An 18,844-nucleotide genomic window follows, 5' to 3' on the forward strand; every position below is an offset into this window, starting at 1 on the left:
GTATGGACCAGTCGCGATCACTCTATCTGATCCTATCATGACGCAGACGGAAGCCCAAACAGGGGAAAGGGTCTACACGGTGAGACAAAGCCGAGCCAGAACTGGAACTCCGGAATCAGAACCCTGCAAGCGTAGTTCTTCACCGATTACCCAGTTAGGCCCCGGCTCGCCTCTCCAGGCAGAAGGAAGCTCAGAGTATGGGCTCTCTTCGTCGGATCCTAAAGGTCCTCTCCTCCGCCCAACGGGCCTCATTACTCCCACTTCCTCCAGCCTCGGCGCCTGGGGAAGACTGCTTCCTTTACGAGTCTCCTCGGTGCCTACAAGGTCCTCTTGCGCCACCGAGGCCGCTCCGGCCCCGCTTCTCAGGCGGTTCAGCTTCGCCATCTGCGACCCCCACCCCCCACTCTGCGCGCTCGCCCCCATTTTTGTGCAGGCAGCAAACCACACCTCTTCAATGGGCGCAGGGCCCACATCCCCATGCCCTTGCCGCAGTTCACCTCCCGCTACCCCAAAACACGCCTACACACCCACTTCCTTTGACTGAGCGCAGCCCTTCCGGCTGGGCTCCTTCCTAATTGGCTGGCTGAGAGCTTCCCTGGGGTTCGGCCTCCCGGAGGGCGCCACAGCGGCCGCTGTAGCCGCCGTCCGGTGGTTTGGCCGTCCTCTTTTGGCTGCGAGCCTCTATGGTGTCGGCGACGACATGTGGCGCCTGCGGGGACTCCTGGGCCGAGGTAAGGGGCGTCAGAGTTGCGCATCTTGCGGCAGCTGAGACTCTGAAGTGGAGTAAAGGACGGGTTGGAAGCGGTAGTGGGCAGGGTTAGAGCTGAGGAGAGGCGGGGCCTAAAGGAACGGGGCTACAAACCAGAAGTCTTGGGCCGTTGGAATTTGAGGTGTGGGTGGGGCTAGTGAGAAGCGTAGATCTAGCTCAGAGCCAAGGAGATGGGTGGGGCTATTTAAAGGAGGAGGAGTCAACGAGATGGTGGATGGAGTTAATGACATGAGTGGAGGCCAATAGAGTAGGCGGAGCCAATGAAGAGGCGGTATTTGGAGACAAAGCGCTCCAAACAGTAAGCGAAAGTTTGTGTATATATGGTCATTTTGGAACAGTGGTTGTCAGCTCTTGGAGAGCATCAAAATCACCTGGTTAATTGGTTCTGGGGTGGCACTCTAGAATCTGTCCTGATTTCCACGTGTGTCCTTGTTTAAGAACCTCTGCAGAGGTAGATGCCAGTGATTCCTGGATTCCTGGGGTGGGCTCTGTTAAAGGTCAGAGGGAAGATTGGTGGGGCTGCCATTGCCTCAATCCTCTACATGTAGAAGTGACTGATTTTTGTTGTTCTGCACAGCTCTTCCTTGTCTGCTAGGACCTGGCCTCCGGGGGGTGACCCCCAAATGCACCAGTTCAGATGGGATTCAGGCTACCTCCTCCACTCTGCTGGTGCCAAACTTTGACAGGTGAGATACTGCCATTCCGTCACCTATTTTGTCCCCTGGCCTCCCTCTCCCCCTACTTGGGACAGAACTTAATGGCCTCTATTACATCATCTAGGTCTGGCCGCCAGGGCCCAGGCCCAGGCACAAGCAGGGGCCCAAGGTACCATGGATGGAAGGATGCCTTTCAGTGGATGTCTGGCCGTGTCTCCCCGAACACCTTGTGGGATGCCGTATCGTGGGTAAGGCGTCTCAGTCCTGTCCTTGACCTGTAGTGTGGGTGAGATTGATACTGTATGGGAGTAGAGCCTAGAACCAAAGGCTATGGCATCATTTTAGTAACCCATGGCATTGGAGCATATTTGGGGAGATTCCCCATCCCCCTGCCCTCCATGTATTTCGCCTTTTATTCAGTAAACATTTATTTAACACTTTCTCTGAGCCAGGCAATTTTGCTAGACACTAGGGACCTAACAGAGAACAAGGTAGATATGATTTTCGCCTTCATTGGAGCTTACAATAAATATGAACTAGTTAATATTTTGTTAGTGTAAAGTATTACATATGCATTATCTTGTTTAATCCTTATAGAAATCTTGCAAGGGAAATATCTCCATTTTATAGGTTAGGAAACTCAGACTCTGAAACTTTAGGTAACTTGTTTAAGGTTACACAGCTATTAAAAGTAGAGGAACCAGATTTTACTCTGGAGCTCATGCTTTTAGCTACCATATTCTATAGCTTGGTTGCTGCACCTAGTATGGCTTGTAAAAGCACCTAGTACAGATCCTGGCCCATAATAGTTGCTTAATAAATGTTTGTTGAATTTGATCTATAAAGTCAGATGCTCAGTAGCAAGCACTAGGTCTAATAAGGCAGAATCTTTGCCTTGCAAGTTCTGCTTATAAGGTATTCTGAATGAAGTTGGCACACACATCAGTCCTGTGTCTGTCACATCTCATCCCTGTCATGTCCATGCTGTGTACTTTGGGCAAGTGACTTGACCTCTGAGCATCAGTTGTCTCATCTGTAAATGGGTGTCATCAGCAGAACTGAGCCCCACCAGCCTTACTCTGTTTCTCTAATCTGACACAACTCCTCCCTTTCCCCTCAACCAAGCCACCCCACCACACACATATCACAGGCGTGGGCTTATTGAAGGTGTCTCTTCTCCAACAGGTCTGCAGACCTCAGCTAGCTCCTCGCCCATTGACCACTTGGTGTTCCCTGTCCCTTCCTGTGTTATGCATGGGAAGCGACACCCAAATACATATTTGTTGCAACAGGCACTGGTTATGATGGCAAACAAGATAGATATAGTCTCTGCTCTCATGGAGTTTATATGTTCATTGAGGGAGAAGGACAAAGTCCAAGTACATGGAGAAATAAGTACCATAACTGCATATTATGCTAAATGCCAGAAAGGAAATAAGTCAGTGTTTACAAGTCAGAGTATAAGAGAGAGGCCTGACAAGAAAGGAAGTCAGGGAAACCCTCTCTATCAGGTGATGTGTGAGCTAAGGCCAGATGAAGAGAAGGTGCTGGCATTGCCAATAACAGGGACATGTATCCATGGCACTGGAGACAGCTTGTGCTCAGGCCCTTTCACATGGAAGTAGTGACAGAGCTGAGCTATGGCATCAGGACCCCTGCGATTCAGGCCCAGTTTCTAAAAGGACTCACTATGTCACCCCATAGGGCTCGTGGTGTTTTAAGACTAACAAGAGAGACTGACCTTAGTGGAATAATCGTAGAGATAATAACTTAGATACCAGTGTGATCAAGGTTCCAGAGGGGAAGTTTGGGTGCTGTGAGAACATGTAGTGTAGGAGCAGCCCCACCTGAGTCAGGAAAGCCTTCTCGAAGTGACATTTGAGCCGAAGGCTGAGACTGAAGGAGCTGACTGGTGGAGAGCTATGTCCCTGATGTGCTGTCTTTCCCAGGGCACTCTGGCCGTGCTGGCCCTGCAGCTGGCAAGGCAGATCCACTTCCAGGTATCCCTGCCAACAGGACCTCGGCGAGTGGAGCGTGGCTCTTGGCACAGCCCCCTGGACTGTTTCCTCTTATCTCCCTTATGGCATCGTCGCTCCTGTGAGTTCTCAGTCCCGGGGGTGGGAGGGCGGGGATGGGAGTTTCTCTGAGCCAGGAAGCATCTCTGGTGGACACACCTCAGGAAAAGAGCCATCAACAACTCCTTGCCTTTCCTATGTGAAGTCAGAGGAAGGGGAATGTGAGGAAGTCCCATCCACCCAGGGTGTAGGCCACACCTACCCTCCAGTGTCCTCCCCTATCCTCCCATCACCTCCCATGGATCCTCCCAGGAGTCCAGGATACTTAGATCCTGGGTGTGGCTTCCTGCCTAACCCTCAGCCGTTTAGGTCAGTCTTTGCGCAGTCATTCATCAATAAATAGATCTTTATTGAGTAGTTATTATGTCCCATGGTACAGAGGCAATGCCGCCTAGTAGTTAAGGCTCTGGCGTCAGATTTTCAGGGTTCAAGCCCCAGAGCTGCTGTATACTAGTCTTGTGTCCCTGGACAAGTCACTTTTAACTTCCCTGTGCCTCAGTTTCTTCATCTATAAAATGGGGGCAATAATAAACCCCACCCTATAGGTTTCTTGGGAGGACTAAATGAGTTACTATATGTCAAGGGCATAGAACAGCACCTAAAACATAGTAAGTGCTCAGTAAGTATTAGCTTATGTTCTTGTCCTTATTGTTAGGATTATAATCAGTATCCAGATTATCATTAAACAGTGTTAGGTGCTGGGGCTACAACAGTGAGTAAATAAGGTAGATGCCTCCCTGCCACTGGAAGAATTCAAGCAGAGGAGAGATTTATGCTTAGGGCAAAAGATCAGCATAAATGTGGGCTCCTCTTGACCCCTGCAGAGGGAAGCCAGCAAAGGAAATGGAGGAGGAGGTATGTGAAAAAGGTGTCATAGGAGTTTCCAAATTCTTCCTTTGGTCCCCAAAACGTCAGGGAGAGGACTTAGTCAAGCCCGAGCAGACTGTACCAATCCTCTTCTGACGAGACTGCTCTTGCTGGCTCTTTTTAGCAGTGAGGAGACACATTCTCCCCACGCCTGACAGCCCAGCTCCCAGGCACACTGGCCTCAGGGAACCCAGGCTGGGCCAGGAAGAGCCCTCCACTCAGCCCGAGAGCCTCTCCTCACACAGCTCCTTGAGAGCAGCTGGTCTTCAGGATCTCTCTGAGGAAGGTAGGTCTCCACCTCCTAGAACCAGCAGAAGGTGGGGGGTGGTGAGGAGTTGGGCAGGTGGGCATTTGTTGCTGCATATGCCAGGACTTGTCATTGTAGTGCAGCGCCATGCTTTCTGGGACAGTTCAGAATTATTGTGGTTCCTGTCAGTGGTGCTGGGTGGGCTGGGAGACGGGGACCAAAGGAGAAATAATGTTTTTTTCTTCACCCTGGCTGGGTATCGGCCATTTTCCTTGCAGATTCCATTCCCAGTGATACCAGCTTCCTGCATGCCAGCGGTAGCTTCAGCACCAAGGCAAAACGAGCCCAGCCTCAGCCCACTGGTGTAAAGCAGGTATTGTACCGATTTGGCCACCGGGATCTTCATACCATTGCCCTGGGCAGGAGGCAATCTCAGTGAACCGTCCCATGATGAGTCTTTCTATTTCTTCCCCAGGAACAAGATAAATCAAAAACGCTTTCCCTCGAAGAGGCTGTGACTTCCATTCAGCAGCTCTTCCAGCTTAGTGTTTCCATCGCTTTCAACTTCCTGGGTAAGTGGACCTGCTTCAAGGTAGGCAGATGGGAAAATGGAAAAGGTATGGGGAAGGTCAAATAGAGTCAGGGTAGTGTTTTAAACAAGAGAGAGTTTATTTTCTCCCAGGTAGGTAGACCAGATCTGGCATGGTGGCACAGGGGTGTCAGGGTCACATTCTCATTCCAACCTTTCTGCCATTCTTAAAACTGGCTCCCATCTTGAGGTCATGTTTGGCTATTCCAGCTCCTGCCCTCATAGCCATAAAACTAGGCAAGAACACACAGGCAAGAACAGCCAGCTGGAAAGGGGAAGGTGGGAAAGCCAAAGGACCGCTCCTCTTTAAGGACATGACCAGAAGTTGCACAAATCATTGTCCAAAATGCAGGCTTATGGCCACCCCCTAGCCGCAGAGGAGGCTGGGAAATGCAGTCTTTAGCTAAATGACTGTGTGCCTACCTGAAAGTTCTACCGTGTTTGCCCGAAAATAAGACCTACCTGGACAATCAGCTCTAATGCATCTTTTGGAGCAAAAATTAATATAAGACTTGGTATTGTATTGTGTTGTATTATGTTATATTAGACTCGGTATTATATTATATTACATTACATTACATTACATTACATTACATTACATTACATTATATTATATTGTATTATATTATATTAGACCTGGTTTTATTTTACTTTAAGACCGGGTCTTATATTAATTTTTGCTCCAAAAGACGCATTAGAGCCGATTGTCTGGCTAGGTCTTATTTTTGGGAAAACACGGTATTACTATGTAAGAATGAGAAAATAAATCTTGGAGGACATCTTGCATTCTCTGCCACACACAGGCAAGAACAGTCTCCTGAGGTTTGGAGGAGGCTCTCAAGTGCATGAATAGGAACTTCTTACCCACATCTGGGGACTGCAGATGCCCCTCCACCATTTGTCCTGGTCTCTAGTGTGACTTGGCTTAAGTTTCAGCCCTTTTAATGGGGAGACCCAGACTCCCAGCAGCATCGACTGGAGTCCAGTGAACAGGTGGATGAGAGACTGGGATTCACTCAGGAAAAAGTTTATTGAGCATTCACCTTTTGCTTCGCCTTGTTTTAGGTGTTGGGGATATAGTGCTTCACAAGACAAAGTCCTTACTTTTCATGGAACTAACATGTGAGTTGAGGGAGAGAAAAACAATAAATTGGCAAACAAATAAAAAAGAATTTTAGATGGTGATAAATGTTACGGAGAAAATTAAACGGGAATATGTTAGTGATTTGGGCAAGGAGCAACTTTTGATTTGGAAAGCCTTATTGATGGGAAGATCTTTGAGCAAAGACCTGATTGACAAAAACAAGCCAGTCTTGTTTCCATCTGCTTTCCAAGTAGACACAACAGCAAGTGCAAAGGTCCTGAGGCAGAATTGAGTTTTGCTTATTAAAGGAACAAAAAAAAGGTAAGTGTATCTGAAGCTTAGAGATCACAGAGAGAGTAGAAGATGAAATCAGAGAGAAGCAGGCAGGGACCAGATCAAGTGAGGTTTTTTGAGCCACAATAGAGTGTGGGTTTTCTAAGTGAGATAAGAAAACACTGGCACAGGAAGGAGGGGAGGTCACATGATCTGATTTACTTTTTTGAAGAGCTCTCTGGCTGTTGTGTAGACTGATGTGGATTGTAGGGATGCCAGAGGGAGAACAGGAGACTGGATTGAGCTGTTACTGATGGCTACGCAAAATGTGATGGTGGTTTGGTCTGGGTTAATGGCAGAGGAGACGGAGAAGAGTAGATTGATCAGGGTATGTTGATGGAACCAGTGTGGAGAATGGGGCCAGGGTGGGATCCTTTGCCCTCTCAAGTCTTCTTAAGGACAGAGGACTCTGTGAACCCTGGACAGTGAGTTTTCAGGCAGCAGGGAGGCAACTTTAATTCATTGCTGGCTAGATGGAACCTGGCTTCTACTTCAGTAGCTTTTTGTGATTTTGATGGGCAGACAGTCTTTTCTGTGAATTCTCTTGCCCATTCCTTCATTCATATATTCATTTATTCAGCAAGTGCTAAGCACTGACAATACAAAAGGAGCATAAGCCATAATCATATTTTGCATTTGTATAGAGCTTTCACCCTATGCAGAGTTATTTCTTCTACATCTTTTTTCTGCTTCTGCCTCCAGTTTTACAGTCTAATTGTGGGAGCAGGGCTTGTACTTTTGAAACAATTTAGCATAGAAAACGGCTTGTATATTAAGTGAGTGCCAAAAAAGGGTTTCAAGCCTGAGTGTGGTCTGAAGGTTCTAGAGCAGAAACAAGGATGCGAAGGCCTGATGATGGTGGCAGGAAAAGATATCCCCAGCAGGAGAAACAGCCTGAGCAAAGGCTTACAGTTGAGAATTGGCTGTGCCTAGCCCCTTTCCTGTTTTCTTTTCTGTTTGGAGGATAAAAAGAACATGGGCTTTGGAGTTGGACACAGCTGAGTTCAGGTCTCTACTCTTTTATTTTATCTCTCACTATTGCCTCATAAAGCAAAATTAACAGTATCAGCTGTATCAGGTTGTATGGGTTACAAACAGCCAAAACCCGCTCTGGCCAGCTTAAGCACAAAAGGAATCTCCTGAGAGCTGTTGACCTGCCAAGCCTCAGAAAGGACAAGAATCAAGGAAGTTCCAGGAATTAGGGGGCAGCCACTGATAGTGTCCTCAGAGTGCTGCCCTCAGAATAAACCGGCAAAAGCTGTTGTCTCTCCTGCCACAACCAGATCAAAAGTCAGGTTCCTGAGGGACGGTCTCATTGGTTGGGAAGAGAGTAGGCACATTGATTGACAGCACCAGGAAGAGGGCTGTTGCGAAAGGGAAGTCAGGATGCTATTACCAAGAGGAGGATGGTGTAGAGGAGGGCAGAACCCACCGGTGTGTATGGCAACCCAATGAAATATTTGGAGGATGGAAATATATGCAAAGTGTCCAGCACAAAAAAGAAAGGAAGGAGTTTGTGGGTATCTGGCCGAAGATGTGGGGAAGTTCCCAGAGGAAGCTGTGTTGATGTCGAGAGCTTTCTTACAGGAACAGAGAACATGAAGAATGGAGACTACACGGCGGCCTTTTCCTACTTCCAGAAAGCAGCAGAGCGCGGCTACAGCAAAGCACAGTACAACGTGGGCTTGTGTCACGAGCATGGCAGAGGCACTCCGAGGGACCTCAGCAAGGTACCACACCTCCTCCCCCACCCCCAGGCCTGTGCCCTATGCTGCACGGCCCAGAGCGACCTCCAGAAATGAGCAGTGGGCGGGCTTGGGGAAAGTCCACTTCTCTCCCAGCTGTGAGAGGAAAAGTAAGAAAGAACCTCCTAACTTCTAGGAGTGTAGACTCCAGACTCAGGCAGGCCAGGGCCCGTGTCTTTAGTCTTTGTAGCTGTATCCTCAGGGCCTAGACTGTTACCTTGGTGAATGGATTAATTAATTCCAAAAAAATGTGGGATAAGTACACAAAGGTGTTATAGACAAGAATGTACTTCTTGGAATTGTATATGATAGCTGAACAAAAAAAAAAAGGAAAGCAACTTGACGTTTCTTCAGTAGAGAATTGTTAGTAACATCTGTGTAGGCCTTAACAATCGTGTGCTAGATCTGTATTTATTGGCAGGGAAAGACATTCATGGTGTATTGTTAAGTGAAAAACTGGCTACAAAACAGTGCAGTTCTCTCTCTTTCTCTCTCTCTCCCCCCCATACATATTTACATATGTGTGTGTGAAAGTATATATAACGTGTATGTGTATATATGTAAATACACATATATGAAGAGGTTTGCAAGGCTACACTGTTATGTTACAGTACAATGTTATATTACAATGTTAACAGAATGATCTTAGGAGGCAGGATTTCTTGGAATTGTATGTTTCTATTTTTGGTTTATCTGTATTTTATCTGTATTTTTTTGGCTTATCTGCATTTTCTGACTCATCCATAATGATTATGTATTATTTAATTAAAATAATTTTTAAAAATTTCACTCAAAGAAAAAGTCTGCTTACAGAGTTACCAGCCGACTGATGTTTTTCCCTTTGCCCCAGGCAGCCTTTTGTTACCAGTTGGCTGCCACCCAGGGCCACAGCCTGGCTCAGTACCGCTATGCCAGGTGCGTGCTGCAAGACCCGGCCTCCTCGTGGGACCCTGAGCGGCAGAGGGCAGTGTCCATGCTGAAGCAGGCTGCAGATTCAGGCTTGAGAGAGGTAAGTGCCATGGGTGGGGTCCCTCCTGGGCACCTGGGGCATGTGGGGCCTGGCAGTGACCAAAATACATTTATCCTTCCTCCTCGCCCATAGGCCCAAGCTTTCCTCGGGGTGCTTTTCACCAAGGAGCCATACCTGGATGAGCAGAGAGCTGTGAAGTATCTTTGGCTTGCGGCCAACAATGGGGTATGAGGGCTCCAGTGTCCGGGCATGTGGGGGATCAACTCTGACAAAGGAAAGGCCTTTGGAGCTGGTACCGAGTGCTCCTGTGGTTGGGGGACCTTTTGACAGGAGCATGGGGCCGGCTTCCAGCCTTAACTCTCACTCACTTACCGTGTGACCTTTGGGCAAATCAGGTGGTGTGCTAGAGTGCAAGAGTGTTAGTTGTGTACAGTCAGCCATGGGAGGAGTATTTGCACCACAGAAATTGCTAAATGCCACAAAGCAGGGCTTTTCCCCCTGGAGAGCTAGTTGTTAAACATTTACCAGCATACTACTGGGCTGGTCACTTGTTGATCCAAACCTTTTCTTTCGTCTCTAAAACTGGGTTAATAATACCTGCCTTATCTGTCTGCTACGTCATAGGGTTGTTGTGAGGATCAAGACTGACTAAGATAATAGGTGTGAAAGCATTTTGTCAGCTGTACATTCAAAAGGTGCATCCTCACAAGTGGTGTAGGCCTGGGAAGCCAGAAGACATGTGAGGTGAAGACACCGAGCAGTTGAGAGGGGATATCTGGTTGTCTGGGCCCTGGCGGCATTGGCGTCCAGGCAGCAGGGCCCAGAGTTCATTCCACAGAGCCTTAGTTTCAGGGGATGTTTATACGTCACACGAGTTAAAAAAGGCTCAGTTGGGTTTGGGGAATGCTGAGTGAAGCAGGTGTCCTTAGTGCAGGACACCCCACAGCTTACCCAGTGTGCATCACCGAGCAGGCCTCTGGTTTGCTGTGTTCCTCCAGTGTATGTGACCAGTATATTTTTCGAGTTGCCTCTTGAAGGCCCGGGAGCACGGGACGAATGTAAGCAGTACGCACAGACCAGAATTTCGCCGTGTAGGGGCTGCGGCGTTTTTGTTTTTTGGCCACACACACCGATAGCATCACTGAACTCTTGCGCATCAGAATACGTCCTTTTTGTCACTCTGTGGTAGCCATCAAAAGGGGATTAATGTCACCAACCAGTACGGGCTGCTGTGCCTCTTTCCTTGAAAGAGCCTTCTCTGGGCTGCGTGGATCTCACATCCACGTGCTGGACAGGCCAGGGGCACCCTGGCCAGCTTTAGTTACTCAGCACGCTCGGAGAAGAAGGTGCACAAAGGATATTACGTACGCCTGCGTTGGGGCCCAGGCCTCACACTCATCCGCTCCACTAGGAACTGTGTCTTCCTGGGTTTGTGCTGAGCAGTTGTAGGGCGGGTGTTTTGGCCTGGCTGTGTTCTAAGCTGGCCGGTAGCCATGAGTCCACCACATTTATTACATAGACTTTGGCCTGCACGTTATAGAAACTCGTTTTAGAAATTTGACTGAAGAAGATAAAAGAGAAGTGGGACCAGGGTTGGGAATCAGTAGTGTTTTGTTTTTCAAGTTGGGATATTGAGAAGAATGAAAACATTCCATTAGAGGGAGAGATTAATGGTGTGTGCAACTCAAGGTATGAAAATAATAACAACACTAAGTACTTTCCACATACTGACACACTGAATCCTTGTGACAGCGTAATTAGGTAGGTGCCATTATTATGCCCACTCTTTAGGTGAGGAAACTGAGGCCCAGAGATGTGGGCTAGCTAATAGGCCTGAGGTTACACAGCTGGTAAGTGCTGGAGCCAAAATTGGAAGTCAGGTGGTGTGGCTGTCCAGCCTGGACTCCTAACCCGACCTGATACTGCCTCTCAAGGAGATAATTCTCAGTGAAAAGAGAGAGGATCCCCAGCCATGGGCAGAGGGCTCAGCCTTTTAACCTTTCAAAGGAGGAGAAACACTTTCCTTGTAATGTATGTTGTGCCGCCCTCTCGGCAGAGATTCAGGAAGGCACTCGGGGCCTTTGGGAAGCCTAGCTCTCACCCTTGCTCTTGGCTCTTTCAGGATAACACAAGAGCCTACTCCCAGGTGTCTCATAGCTGGGCTTAGGGCTTCCTGGAGCCGTCACTGCTGCATACTTTCTGCACCAGCCTCAGTGAGAGAGCTTTCATACTCCTCTGTCTGGACTCTCCCCGGGTGGAGGGATCCCTGTCTCCTTTGTGTGGGGCTGGCTCTGGGCCTCTGGCTTTTCATGGTTGAGATCCCTTGGTAAGGGGGGACCAGGGCTGGGCCTTGACCCTGTGTGGATGAAGCCATTGCGTTTCCATTCTTCAGTCCTGCATGTGTGTGTATCTGTGTATCTGTCTGTTTTCTCCATTAGGACTCTCAGAGCAGGTACCACTTGGGAATTTGCTATGAGAAGGGCCTTGGCGTGCAGAGGAACCTGGGAGAGGCAGTGAGGTGTTACCAGCAGGCAGCGGCGCTGGGGAATGAGCCTGCCCGGGAGAGGCTGCGGACCCTCTTTTCCACGGAGGCAGCAGGTACAGACGCAAGTCAAAGCCAACAGAGACCCTCCCTTGAGCTCTACCCTGTGACAGAGAGGGGAGTTGCAGTAGCTCTTCGTCTTCTTGTCCTTTCCTGCCCCCATGGTGGGTAAGAGTACAGCTTTTTTGAGTCAGACAAAATTGTTTTAACCCCTGCTCTGTTCCTGAACTTGGACTCCATCTTTGATCCTCAGTTTCTTCACCTCTGAAAATGAGGGTACAAGTAATACCTCACTCATGTGGTTGCAAGGATGAAATGAGATGACTATAAAGGGCTTGCCACAGCCTGGCACGCAGTAGGTATTGAATCAATGGAAACTGCTGTGATGAGTTTTCAGGAGAGACGCCATCCCGAGGCTGCCTCCGCACCCTGAGTTACCCTTCTAGGACTCCAGCCCTGCTCACCCATGAGTCACTCGGCTGCCGTGGGTTAACAGGGCCGGGGGGACCAAGTCCTTTAAGAAGTCCTTGCTTCAAAGTACGAATCCAGGAAGACAGCGTGAGTAAGAGTTGTTCTCGCCTCTTCTCACAGCCCCGGGGCCCAGCAGCCCGGCAGCTACCGGATTGAAGTCATTCTCCAGCCCCTCCCTGTGTGGTCTGAACACCCTGTTGGCAGGAGCCTCACGCCTCCCACACGCCTCGAGCACAGGAAACCTTGGCCTCCTCTGTAGAAGTGGGCATCTCGGAGCCAGCCCCAGAGTCCCCAGCAGAGCTAGCCCCTCACACCCCAACCCCTTGGAAAGGAGTCTTGTCAGACTGGGTTTCGGCTAAGGTGAGATCAGACACAATCCCTGGTACCTCTCGCTGGTGCTGCGGGTGGGAGGGCCAGGAGGAGGTTGGATGGCAATAAAATGACGGTTTCTGGATCCCTTTCCAGGCTGGAAATTCCAGTGGGAGCCAGGTTTTCAAGCAATTTCAAGTTCATGGCTAATAAATGACTTTGACCTTTTCCCCCAGTTGATAGCTTCACGGATGAGCAGTGGGTGCAGTCACAGGCATCTCTGGTCTGTGCTCAAAAAGGATTCATGCAGGCCTGTGAAAAACTGCTGAAGGGCTCCAGGGACCCTAGTTCTCACCTTAGCCTTTGTCTTTGAGCAAATCACCTACCCTCTTCCTCCCCATGCCTCAGTTTACTCAGGCTTAGACTACGTCATTTTTATTTTATTTTTTTGCCGTCTTCTGATGTTTGTGCCTCTGGTGGGTCACAAGAGGATTTTAGGTGGTACTCAAATTCCTATTTTTTTATTTTAGTAGTTGTATAGTTAGTCTATAATGTAAAAATGTGACTAGCTTGTTGTAGGTTCGTAGACATTAAACATAGTGAATCAAGTTAAAGAACATTGTGACATTGCGTAAAGGGGAGCACAGACCTGGAGAGGGGGCAGGAATGCTGAGGTGGTTCCATGAAGGGTTAAAACTTGAGAAACACTGAATTGCTTTGCTTTTGTTCATCTCCAGTGGATTCGTGATTGTCTCCATTCCACCTCTGATTTGGAAGGAAGGAGTTTCTTGCCTAAAAGCCTGATAGATCTGCTGGATTTTTTTTCCAGACCTTCTCGCTTCAGCCCTAAAGATGGAGCCTGTGGGTTCTCAGAGAGTGCCACAACTTGAATCCCAAAGAAGAAGCCAGTTATTCCCAAAGAACCTTAAGTACGTGCCCCAACACAGTAAAGAAGAGGAAAGTGTGTGAAGACCTAGGTTCTGGCCATGCCCCCTTGAAGCAGTGAGTAGCCTGACTCACTGCATTGTTTCCTCAGTTGTAGACCAAGGGCAATGGTGTCTGCCCTTGGTCTGCTGATATGGGCATTTCATTGCAGAAAGGACCTTGGTGCTTACATGGCCCGAGGAAGCAGAGTGATGACCATAGTTGCATGGCTTTATGAATCACCAGGCCAGGAGAGGACCCAGGCCTCCTGACTCCTGGCCCAGGGCTCTTTTGCACCATTCACACTGTAATTTTATGTGAAAGAGTTATTGTTCTGCCAGTGTGAGGGAGTAACTGCAGATTGAGCACCTGGACTCGCGGAGCAGGAGAGTATAGATTCTGAGATCTTCGTTTGTGAAGGGTGTGCCAGAAATGGATGGGAGCTTAATAAAACAGACATGGAATTATCTCATCGCTTTGCCCTTAAGTGTGTTGGGGAGAGCCAGGGAGACGGGCAGGGGGAGCTGAAAGCCAAGGCTCCATTCTCATCTCTAAACTCTCCATTAACCAATTTAAAGGGTCTTAAAAGCTTCTCCAAGAGAGAGACTTAGAAAAAATGATTTCTGAGTCAACGCTAATGACTCCAATTACTGAATTTGTGAATAGCTGTGCCCTGGCTTTTGGATGTTAGCCCAAGTCAAGAGCAGAGATGTGGTTGAGGGTGGGGGTGGGTGGGACAGAGGACCAAATCCCCTAGTGACTGTTCAAATGGAAAAGACCACCCAGCTTGGCCAGCTCAAAGGTGGGAGGAATTGGGGGGAGATAGTCCACATTTCCCATTCTGCTGCCTACCCCTTTCACTCCCCAGCCTCTGGTGGTCCTGCCATGCTTCTCCAGCATTTCTCTCACCACTGGAGCCCTAAGCTTCCTCTAGCTCCAGCACCTCCCCTGCCCCTCCCCCCCTTTCCAGGGCTGCCCTGCACACTGGTCCTGCCCCCACTGGTCCCCTTATGTGATTGTCTCCCACCAATGGCACGTTGGGAGCCAGTGACCTTGTCTTCTTTGTATTCCAGTATCCTCAGCATTTAGCACAAGCTCCATGCAGCTAGGGGCTCAATGCACACATTGGTTAAAGCTCAGGGTTTTAAGCTGTGCAGTGCACTAATCTCCCTGCAGGGGGAAAAAAAAACGGTTTCTGTGGTCAAATAAGTTTGGGAAGCTCGGCATTAGACATCCCCTTTTTATAGATTCACAATACACATCAGCATATTCAAGGTTCCAAGAAGTCTTGCGGTAAAGAACTTGGTTAACCCAATGCTTCCCTCATGGAGTTGAGCAGAGAGTTGGCTCCCTGCCGATTGCACATGCACCTTTGTGGGGCCCTCTCTGTGTAAAATGTTACTTCTGGTCCTTCCATGGAGCCCCACTCTCCAGTCTCTTCCCTCCTGTTGTCATTTTGGGCTTTCTGATTACTGCTTCTTCCTGACCTTGCCTGTGGCCAAGGGGCAGTTCAGACAGTCCAGGGACACGGGGCATCCTATGGTGATGCCATATGCGGCTCTCCCTCTCCTTCAGTCATTACAAATTAAGTACTGATTCAATTTGGGACGCCAAATGTGGAGGTGGGATATTTTTAAGCTCTCCTTGTGGAGAGGGAAGGATGGAAGAGTCGTGAGAGATGTTGTCAAGGGACCAGAAATCCTTGGCTATTCAGTCACCATGGGCTCCACACAGCCCCAGGGGATGGGCTTCATTGGCAGACCCTGAACCGCTGTGCTTTTGCCATTAAAATTCCGTTATTAATGACTCACAGTCAGTGCCCTGAATGGAAATGTGAGGGGAGGACAGGGAGGTGGCCCATGCCAGCAGGGCCAGCCTGGGTTAGGATGCTGGGTGACCTGAGGTTCAGGGCCTAGTGCCCTCAACAATGAGACCTCTGTGCGAGGCTCTGCTATCTCAGTTTCCTTATCTGGAGATGCTGTTTCCAGGGACCCCTGATGCTACAGCGGGAATAAGGCTGTTTGGTTCATTCTATCTTCAGTGCTAACACATTGCAGGGCACTTAGTAATGTTCAGTAAATATTTCTTCAGTGAATGAGTGTTTCTGTGCATTGCCCCCTCTCCACCCAACACCCAGCACCAAGCCTACTCAGCACATAGTAGGTGCTTTATATATTTGTCAAAGGAATGATTCTGAATACCCCTACCCCTGCTGCTATCCCTAGTACTGCTTCTGACACGTAGTAATGGCTCAACAAATACAAAATGTCTGCTGAATGAGTGTTTCTGATCATACCTCCCTCCTCCCCCCACCCATTACATTGTACCCAGTACTTAGTAGGGGCTGAAAAACAGACCTATTTTTTTTTTTCATTGGGGAATATTGGGGAACAGTGTTTTTCCAGGACCCGTCAGCTCCAAGTCAAGTCGTTTTCAATCTAGTTCTGGAGGGCACAGCTCAGTGGCCCATATGGGAATCGAACCGGTTACCTTGGTGTTACGAGCACTGTGCTAACCAGCTGAGCCAGCTGGCCACCCCAGACCTGTGTTCTAGGTACACACTATGTGCCAAGCTGAGGTTGTGCTAAAACTACCCCCTCTTCCCTCCTGTCTTCTCCTTTCTTAGATTTAGTTGGTTCTCTCCAAAGTCCCACGGGTGGTGGTTGCCATCTCACTCTTGTTTCAGCCAGAGGAGAGGTGGGGTCAGTGAGCTGCCAAGCTGACGTTGGGTAACAGACAGGGAGGCTGCCTGTCAATCTCTGAGCTGCCCCCAGGCTCTGAGTGAGCACTGCATCCCACTCCTGGTGCTGGAGAAGGGCTGACTGTTGATAAAAAATGTCCCTCTGCGCTTTCCAAATTAAGATGACATTTAACTGAGTGCTCGTTGGCTCGCCGGCTCCCTCATTCTCCCAGGGGACAGAGCCCATCCTGGTGGAAACTCTTGTGAGCATGTCCAAAGTCTCAGCTTTGACATCTTGGCTGATGTCAAGAAGTTTCTGTAACCTTCCTGTTCAGCCCACTCAGTCCTGTCACCATATACACTGTGTCACTCTCAGCCTGTTACTGGGAAAGGGCTGGTGTTTGCGTGCTAGGAAGGATGCATGGAGCGGGCACGAGCACAGCCCCCAGTACCGACCCCCTCACCCCGATCAAATTGGTTGCTCTGAACAGCTCTGCCCATGAGTTCTCCAGGTTTTGTGGGAAAGGCGGAACTGAGGACTGACCTAGAGAATTGCAGTGGTCCTTAACCTTTGAGAATCTGATGAAAGCACTGACTTCCGTGTTTCCCCGAAAATAAGACCTAGCTGGGCAATCAGCTCTAATGCGTCTTTTGGAGCAAAATTTAATATAAGACCCGGCATTATATTATATTATATTATATTATATTATATTATATTATATTATACCCAGTCTTATAGTAAAATAAGACCAGGTCTTATATTAATTTTTGCTCCAAAAGATGCATTAAAGCTGATGGTCCAGCTAGGTCTTATTTTCAGGGAAACATGGTTCTTCCCGTAGGAAAATGCACCTCCTCCCAATTTTGTGTACAATACAGCAGGTTTCTAGGTCCTGAAGCCCAACTGAGGGCCCTGGGTAAGAACCCTTGATATATTAGTAAGATCATCATACTAACCCACAGATCCAGAGCCTAGCCCTGCCATGAACCTGCCACATGGCTTTGGGCCAGTCAGCCTTTTCTGTCTTGCCACTTCCTTGCTATAAAATGTTCAGTCTCCTTATGACTAAAATTATCCATGCCCGTGGAGGTTTAGACTATGACAGAGCAGTGCCGCACAACCTTTTATAGGTCATATGTTCCTTTGAGAATCTGGTAAGAACTTTGTATCTTCTGCTTAGAAAAATGCTTTATACACAAAGTTTTGCCTAGTATGCAGGGGTTCTCTGCAGAGTCCCAAGGACTACAGATTTAGGACTTTCGGACTAGAGTGAGGCAGTGATCCAGTGTTTCTAATGATCCAGTTGCCAGCCATGGTTCCAGGTTCCTTAGGTCACCTCTTCCCCCCATCTCTTTGCTCCACTCTCCCAACGTCAGTTCTGCATGAAAATTCACCACTAATTGGGAGGTCAGCACTATCTATTCTAGTGCTGTAGTTTTCAGACTTGGCTTTCGCAGAATGAAACCTTTTACTTTTTTCCTGACGAAGTGTTACCTGGAGTTCCAATATAGATTAAAAGGAACTCTGAACCATTTCTTTTAACCATTCATCCATTCAGTAAGTATTCAGCAAATGTTGCTTTGTGCTAGGCACGTGTCTGGTCAGGCTGGAGGCCCTGCCTGCTTGGTTTCCCCTGGGCCTCTCTCATTGACGTGGGGAGCCCAACAGCTTGCGAATCACAGATCTTGTAAGGAGATCACTCTGGCCTGGAGACCCTGCTCCTAAAGCACTTAACTTCTTTTTTTTTTTTTTAACTTTTTAAATTTATTTAAGTGTGTTTTTCCAGGACCCATCAGCTCCGAGTCAAGTAGTTGTTTCAGTCTAGTTGTGGAGGGCACAGCTCACAGTGGCCCATGCGGGGATCTAACTGGCAATCTTGTTAAGAGCACTGCACTCTCACCAAGTGAGCTACCTGGCCGCCCCCAAGCACTTAACTTTTGAGGCCTCATTTTTCTCATCTGTAAAGTGAAACAATGGAATAATGATGCCACACTGCATTCTAAGTATGTGTGGTCTTCATTAACCCTACTTAGGGTTATGATGGGCCCATTTCTGGGGACAGTGACCATGAGGCCTGACTTCCAAAAGAGGACAAAAGGAGGAGCACAGAGGAATTGTTGCCTTCAGTGTCCAGGAAAGCCCCATGATATTGAGAAGCTGGGTGAAGGAGCTTGGAAATTTCAGGAAAATTATAAGGCTGAGCCTTGGGAAAATAGTTGCTGTTTCTTCACTCCCTCCTCCCCTGAAAGGTTTGCTGCTGTCAGTGTCAATTTCACAGACCTGGTTCATACACTGTCCTCTTGGGGCTGAATTCATAGGCCCAAACCTGCTGTGACAGGAAGATTTACCCATGAACAGTTGTTTCTAGAAAGATGACTTCTATACCTGAAGGGCTGCTTGCTGGGAAAGGACAGGATCCTGCAGAGGCTCAGGCCTACATCAGGTCAGATCCAAGTCCTTTTTGCTCTGGGCTTGGAAGTGCCCAGACGTGCAGGTCTAAGTAGCTTGGGAAATGCTCTGTTTTGCAGTGTGTCTGGAGGGGAGCTCAGACAAGCCCACTACTGGCAAAAGCTCACCTATGG

General features: G+C 48.5%; 1 protein-coding gene across 4 annotated transcripts; it reads left to right on the forward strand.

The window, feature by feature from the left end:
- Positions 1-573: 573 nt before the first annotated feature.
- Positions 574-14,053, forward strand: DELE1 (DAP3 binding cell death enhancer 1). 4 transcript variants are annotated; one of them, XM_019739127.3, is made up of 13 exons: positions 574-731; positions 1,347-1,455; positions 1,550-1,673; positions 3,375-3,522; positions 4,492-4,653; positions 4,893-4,987; positions 5,090-5,186; positions 8,208-8,350; positions 9,216-9,374; positions 9,468-9,560; positions 11,774-11,933; positions 12,469-12,708; positions 13,395-14,053. In XM_019739127.3, exons 1-12 carry the CDS (start codon positions 701-703, stop codon positions 12,705-12,707), a joined length of 1,560 nt encoding a protein of 519 aa, XP_019594686.3. In that variant the 5' UTR covers positions 574-700; the 3' UTR covers position 12,708; positions 13,395-14,053. The 4 variants fall into 4 exon arrangements, with proteins under 4 accessions (XP_019594686.3, XP_019594685.3, XP_019594687.3 ...); XM_019739126.3 differs by having other exon boundaries at positions 13,487-14,053; XM_019739128.3 differs by having other exon boundaries at positions 4,495-4,653; positions 13,487-14,053.
- Positions 14,054-18,844: the final 4,791 nt, after the last annotated feature.

Source organism: Rhinolophus sinicus, chromosome 5 (assembly GCF_057876585.1).
Source record: "Rhinolophus sinicus isolate RSI-liver-muscle chromosome 5, RSI-T2T, whole genome shotgun sequence".
Taxonomy (NCBI): Eukaryota; Metazoa; Chordata; class Mammalia; order Chiroptera; family Rhinolophidae; genus Rhinolophus; species Rhinolophus sinicus.